This window comes from Sorghum bicolor, chromosome 9, assembly GCF_000003195.3.
Source record: "Sorghum bicolor cultivar BTx623 chromosome 9, Sorghum_bicolor_NCBIv3, whole genome shotgun sequence".
Lineage (NCBI taxonomy): Eukaryota > Viridiplantae > Streptophyta > Magnoliopsida > Poales > Poaceae > Sorghum > Sorghum bicolor.
In genome coordinates this window covers 43139527-43145871 of record NC_012878.2, presented here as the reverse complement: position 1 = coordinate 43145871, position 6345 = coordinate 43139527, and the positions used below count along the sequence as shown (strand labels likewise).

General features: G+C 51.3%; 1 protein-coding gene across 1 annotated transcript; it reads left to right on the top strand.

Moving 5' to 3' along the window:
- Positions 4809 to 5735, top strand: LOC110430152 (acidic proline-rich protein PRP33-like). The gene is made up of 3 exons (XM_021447236.1): positions 4809 to 5014; positions 5045 to 5110; positions 5194 to 5735. The coding sequence occupies exons 1-3, from the start codon at positions 4856 to 4858 to the stop codon at positions 5530 to 5532; spliced, it is 564 nt and encodes a 187-aa protein (XP_021302911.1). The 5' UTR covers positions 4809 to 4855; the 3' UTR covers positions 5533 to 5735.

Genomic DNA, 6345 nt, shown 5'->3' with positions numbered 1-6345 from the left:
CGCGCCCCGGTCCGGCCAGCGCGCCGCGCCCCCGTGGCCCGAGACCCCGGCCCTCCCCCGCGCGCTGCAGCCAGAGAAGGCAGCGGGGGGCAGCAGAGGTAGGCCGGGAGGAGAAGGGAGAAGGGAGGGAGGCCAGTTGGAGAAGGGAGAATGGAGAGGCCGGGAGGAGAAGGGAAGAAGGGAACGAGGGAATGAGAAAGGAGAGCCGTGCCGCCGTCTCTCTAGCACCGCCGCTCCATCGTCCGACACGTGCAACCTCCCCGGAGACGAAACTTGGTAAAGAACTAAGTTTTTGGTCATTGGGCCCTTGATGTGATTGACGTATATGGTTAACGGCCTTCGTGCCGGGATTGGGGATGTGTGGGCCATCGTGCCCCGACTATGGACGCCGGCCATCGAGCCGGCTAGCTATTTTCTTGCAGGTTTTGAAACATCCCCGTACAGGGGAGGTTCTGTCGAATTTTTTTACTTATGGTGTTTTGTTTGTTCTATTGCTTAGCAGGACCTGTCCGAGCGGAGTCGGAGCACCTAGGCGTTGCGGCTCTACCTGCACCGCACCGACTCGCCACTGCGTCAACTCACCACTGCGCCGCTATCCTTTCAACTCCGACACCTTAGGTATAAATAACCCCTCGACCTTTACCGTTGTATTATGTAGACCGGTTTAGCCCAGTTAGGCGTCTCCCGTCCGAAAGAGATATGGTTGGTGGTATGTTGATCAGTGCATATCCTCCTTGACCGTATCTGTTTCGGATTGTCCACATACTTTGGACAGCCCACGGATGCGTAGATGAGTTAGCTTCCATGCTCAGCTCCGGTCCGAGTCGGAGTTTCGGCAGCACCTCCGTGTTGTTCTCCGGATACACACTCTCCTTTCTAAGACGTGTATCGCGAGAAAAGCGGGGAGGTGCTGCCGAAACTCGGACTCGGACGGGAGTAGAACATGGAAGCTAGCCTCATCTACGCATCCTCGGGTGGGATTAGGACCTATCCTTCACCTATTACATTGTAGTGATGCCTTATAGATGCATTTCGTACTTGTATTATTGTCTCACGCATGTGTATGTCAGAGGATGGAAAACCGTGAGTGGATGTACACGGGCTTCGCATGTAGGACCACAGAGTGGGTTCAAAAGTCCATGGCGTTCTTGGAGCATGCATTTGGCGAGGCCGCTAAAGGGTCGAGAAGGATGCCTTGTCCGTGCAGCAAATGCAAGAACATGTCTAGATTCGAGAAGAGTGAGATGTGGAAACATATCTTCAAGTACGGGTTTGTTGAGAACTATACCCGCTGGATCTACCATGGTGAAGCCAGTCGAATTAGAGAGGAGGTGGTGAGAGAACGTCTAGAGGAGTATGATTGTGATGGTGGGGTGCCAGACATGATGGAAGACGCGCATGACGCATATTTTGGGGAAGGAATGGAGGACGAGCCAGAGGAATCCGCAAAAGCGTTCTATGAGATGCTCAAATCGGCACAAAAGCCCCTGCATGATCACACAAGGGTTTCGCAGCTGGATGCCTTGGGACGCTTGATGGGGATGAAGTCGCAGTTTAGCATGAGTCGAGAGCACTTTGATTTCACGTTGACAATTATTGGCACCCTTCTTCCGGAGGGTCACATTCTGCCTAAAAACACGTATGAGTCAAAGAAGCTTCTTCGTGCACTTAAGATGCCGTATGAGCAGATTCATGCATGTAAGGAAGGGTGCGTCCTGTTCAGGGGACATCTTAAGGAAGCAACACACTGTCCGAAATGCAATTCCTCTAGGTATGTTGAGGTAAACAGTAGTGCTGGCAGCTTACAACAGAGCCGTATCCCCCATAAGGTCCTACGGTACCTTCCTTTCATACCGAGGATCCAATGGCTGTTCATGATGGAGGAGTCAGCGAAACAGATGACATGGCACAAGAATGGCAAAAGATACAATCCAGACAAAATGGTCCACCCGTCGGATGGTGAGGCATGGAGGCACTTCGATGGCAAACATCCCGGTAAAGCCATGGAGGCACGAAATGTCCGTGTAGCGCTGGCGACAGATGGGTTCAACCCATATGGAATGATGGCGGTCCCGTACACTTGTTGGCCCGTGTTCGTGATCCCCCTCAATCTCCCCCCCGGCGTCATGTTTCAACCAAAGAACATATTCTTGTCGCTGATAATACCTGGACACCCGGGGAACAATATGGGTGTGTTCATGCAGCCTTTGTGGGATGAATTGGTCCATGCTTGGGAACACGGTGTACTGACATTCGACCGAGCTACAAAGAGGAACTTCATAATGCATGTGTGGTACCAGTACTCCATGCATGACTTCCTGGCGTATGGCATATTCTGCGCTTGGTGTGTTCACGGGAAGTTCCCATGCCCAATATGCAAGACGGCTGTGAGGTTCACTTGGTTGAAGAGTGGTGGGAAGTATTCTTCGTTCGACCAACATCGTCAGTTCCTTCCTCCTAACCATCCATTCAGACGAGATAACAAGCATTTCAGGAAGGGTGTTCAAGTTCGCGACCCAGTTCCTCACATGATGAGCCCTGCCGAGGTCCGTGCTGAGATAGAGGGTCTGAAAGTTGATGAAGTCAATGGTGGTTTTATTGGATATGCAGATGAACACATGTGGACTCATACGTCGGGCTTGACTAAGCTGCCCTATTTCGATGACCTTCTTCTTCCACACAACATCGATGTAATGCACACTGAAAAGAATGTCGCTGAGGCACTTTAGGCAACACTCATGGACATTCAGGAAAAGTCAAAGGACAACGTAAAGGCCCGATTGGACCTGGAAACGTTGTGCGATAGACCAAATCTAGTGATGAAGCCTCCTGCGGCCGGCAAGAGATGGAAAAGGACTCCAGCTAATTACATCCTGAAACGGGAACATAGGAAGGAAGTTCTACAGTGGATGAAAACATTATTGTTCCCTGATGGGTATGCGGCGAATCTGAGAAGGGGAGTGAACTTGTCTACCCTGCGAGTCAACGGCATGAAGAGTCATGACTTCCACATATGGATTGAGCGGCTCCTACCCGCGATGACTCGAGGATACCTACCTGAGCCTGTGTGGCGCGTGTTGGCAGAGTTGAGCTACTTCTTCCGCCAGCTCTGTGCCAAAGAGTTGTCTCGGGACGTCGTTCGTGACCTAGAGAGTGTAGCACCTGTGTTGCTATGCAAGCTGGAGATGATCTTTCCACCTGGGTTCTTCCTGCCGATGCAACATCTGATTCTGCACCTACCGTACGAGGCAAAGATGGGGGGGCCCGTGCAGGCCCGTTGGTGTTATCCAATCGAGAGATGTCTAAAGGTTATGAGGAAAAAGTGTAGAAACAAAGCCAGAATTGAGGCTTCCATCGCAGAGGCATCCATTCTTGAGGAGGTGTCGAACTTCACAACCAATTACTATACGGATAATCTTCCTAGCGTGCACAATCCGCTCTCCCGTTACAATGACAACGAGAGTTCGTCGAACCTGAGCCTTTTCAAAGGGCAACTCGGAAGAGCAAGTGCAGGTACCCCCAAGACCTTATGCTATCTTGAGTGGCGCAAGATCATGCTATACTTGTTGCTCAACCTTGATGAAGTGCATGAGTATCAACGACAATTTATTCATGAAACCTGGACCAAGGATTGGGAACCTTCTGCTCAAGAAGAAGATCACCTTCTCAAAAATAATTCGCCCGATTTCATTTCCTGGTTTAGTACGAAGGTATCGTCTAACTTACCATGTTTGATCTTTTTACATTCCACTTTGGTTGTATGAGCAATTACTGTAACGATCTATACCTGTCATCACCTCGCAGGCCATCAAGGATCCTGATATTGATGATGAGTTGAAACAGGTTGCTCGTGGCTGCGCCTATAGGGTCAACTCATTCACAGTTTACGATGTCAATGGGTATCGCTTTCACACGAGAAGTTATGAGGAGAGTCGGCCCAATCGAAGCACCACGAATACCGGAGTTCGTACGCCCGGCACCGATGATCGCGACTATTATGGCATAGTTGAAGAAATATTTGAGCTCACGTTTGAGGGTGCAAAACCTCTCAATGTAGTTATATTCAGATGCCATTGGTTCGATCCAGATGCCGTCAGAAGAGCACCTGAGATTGGGCAAGTCGAAATTCGACATGATCGCGTGTATCATGGAGATGATGTCTATATTGTGGCTCAACAGGCCACACAAGTTTATTATCTCCCATGGGCGTGCCAACAGAATAATAATCTCAAGGGTTGGTACCTTGTGCACTTGGTATCGCCACGTGGTAAAGCGCCTGTCCCGAACGATGACGATTACAACTTTGATCCTAACACATATGTCGGAGAATTCTTTCAACCTGAGGGGCTAGAAGGGAGGTTGGAGATAGATATTCGTTCACTAATGGATATGGAAGTAGACAACGAAGTTGATGAGGACGAGGGATATGAGGTGAATGATGCTAGGGACTTACGATTGCTTGAGCGCTTGAAGTCGCCGAGTGACCATGACGAGGCTGTTAGTAGCGAAGGCGAGGGAGAATCGTTCGACAACATTGATAGCGATGAGGACTAAATTGCATGTAATATTTAATTGTTATTCGTAATTATGTTTATTTCATTTTGCATGTCTTTATAAGTACTTCTTGTGTATTTGTACTAATTGGCTTAATCTTTGTAATTGCAGGCACTCGGCACAATGCCGGGAGGAGGTAGGAGAGCGGGCAGCAGACCCCAGCGACAGGTCGCGTCCCTCTACCAGTCGAGGGACGCCGACGACGGTGCGGAGCCGTCGGTGAGGAGGACGAGGAGCCTTATGTATTCGATCATTTCCTTTGCATTGTTTAAACCTTGTGTGTCGGATATTGCAGGCTCAGATGAATCAGATGCAGAGTGACATGCAGGAACAGATCCAGGCCCAGGTACAAGCTGCCACTGCAAAGGTCTTGGAGGAGATGGTTGGCTACTTTGGGGCGATTCAGATACCAGGTGCGGTAATACCTCCCATCCCTCCCTCGTTACTACAGCAACTAGAGGCAGCGCAGGCAGCGCAGGCAGCCGCGCAGGCAGCGCAGGCCCAGGCAGCTTCGCAGGCGCCAGGTGGTGGGCCAGTGGTGTATTTCGGGACCCCGGTGAGTACCTTCAAAGTCATTGATTTCTTTAGCTTTTGCGATCATCTCACAGTTACTAACGGATTCCCTACTTCGTTGTGCAGCCACAGTCAGCGGGTTCGAACCCGACTCCACCAGAGGTGCCTTCTCCACAGGGGCCTTCTCCACAGGGAGGGTTGCACGGTGCCCCTCCTCCACAGTACGTGTACCCTGGCGCTGCTCCGCAGTACACGTGGCCCCCTCGGTGCCCTCCGCAGTTCACTTGGCCAGGGTACTCGACTCGCCCTCCTCCACAGGCCGGGGTCTACGGTGGCCCTCTTCCGCAGGCCGGGTGGCCGACTCTCCCTCGTCCGCCGCCGGGTGCCTCTACTCAGCCGCAGCAGGGTGACCCTGTGTGGGACCAGTGGGCTGATTCACACTCTGCTCACCATGGGGAGCCGTAGGTACCTCGCACGTCTCTTTACTTGTTTATGTGTTGGACTTAGTTGATGGATTGTGATGGACTATGTGATGGACTATGTGTTGGACGTGGTGTTCGTCGAGGATGGACGATGTGTTTATGTGATTGTGATGGATGATATGTGGTTGTGGACATGTCGATGGTTGTATTGCGATATATGTGATATATGTGCTATATTGTGATATATGTGATGAGTAATTGTCGATGGATACGCTGTCCTAATAGCGGATTGCACGGAAATAGCCCGGACATTTTTTAAAAAAAAATAAAATTTCCCAGCTTCGTCAAGTGCTGCACTTGGCGAAGGCCTCTTCGCCAAGTGCCGCACTTGGCGAAGCTGGGAAAGCCAAGTGTAAAAGTCACGGGCTGAGGGGCTTCGCCAAGTGCCACGTGGCTGGCACTTGGTGAAGGCAGAGGCTTCGCCAAGTGCCTGCCACGTGGCACTTGGCGAAGAATACTTTTAAAAAAATAAAACATTTCTTCGCCAAGTGCCACGTGGCCGGCACTTGGCGAAGCCTTCGCCAAGTGCCAGGGTCCCACTTGGCGAAGAGGACGGAGAAGCCACCTGCCGTCATCTTCGCCAAGTGGGGATTTGGCACTTGGCGAAGGCTTCGCCAAGTGCCGAAATTTGGCACTCGGCGAAGAGCTCTTCACCGACAAGATCTTCGCCGAGTGCTCTTTGCCGAGTGCGGCACTCGGCGAAGCCTTCGCCAAGTGTAAAGTGGCCTTCGCCAAGTGCGCCAGGCACTTGGCGAAGTCCTGTTTTCCAGTAGTGAATAGTTTCCAATGGTTCCAA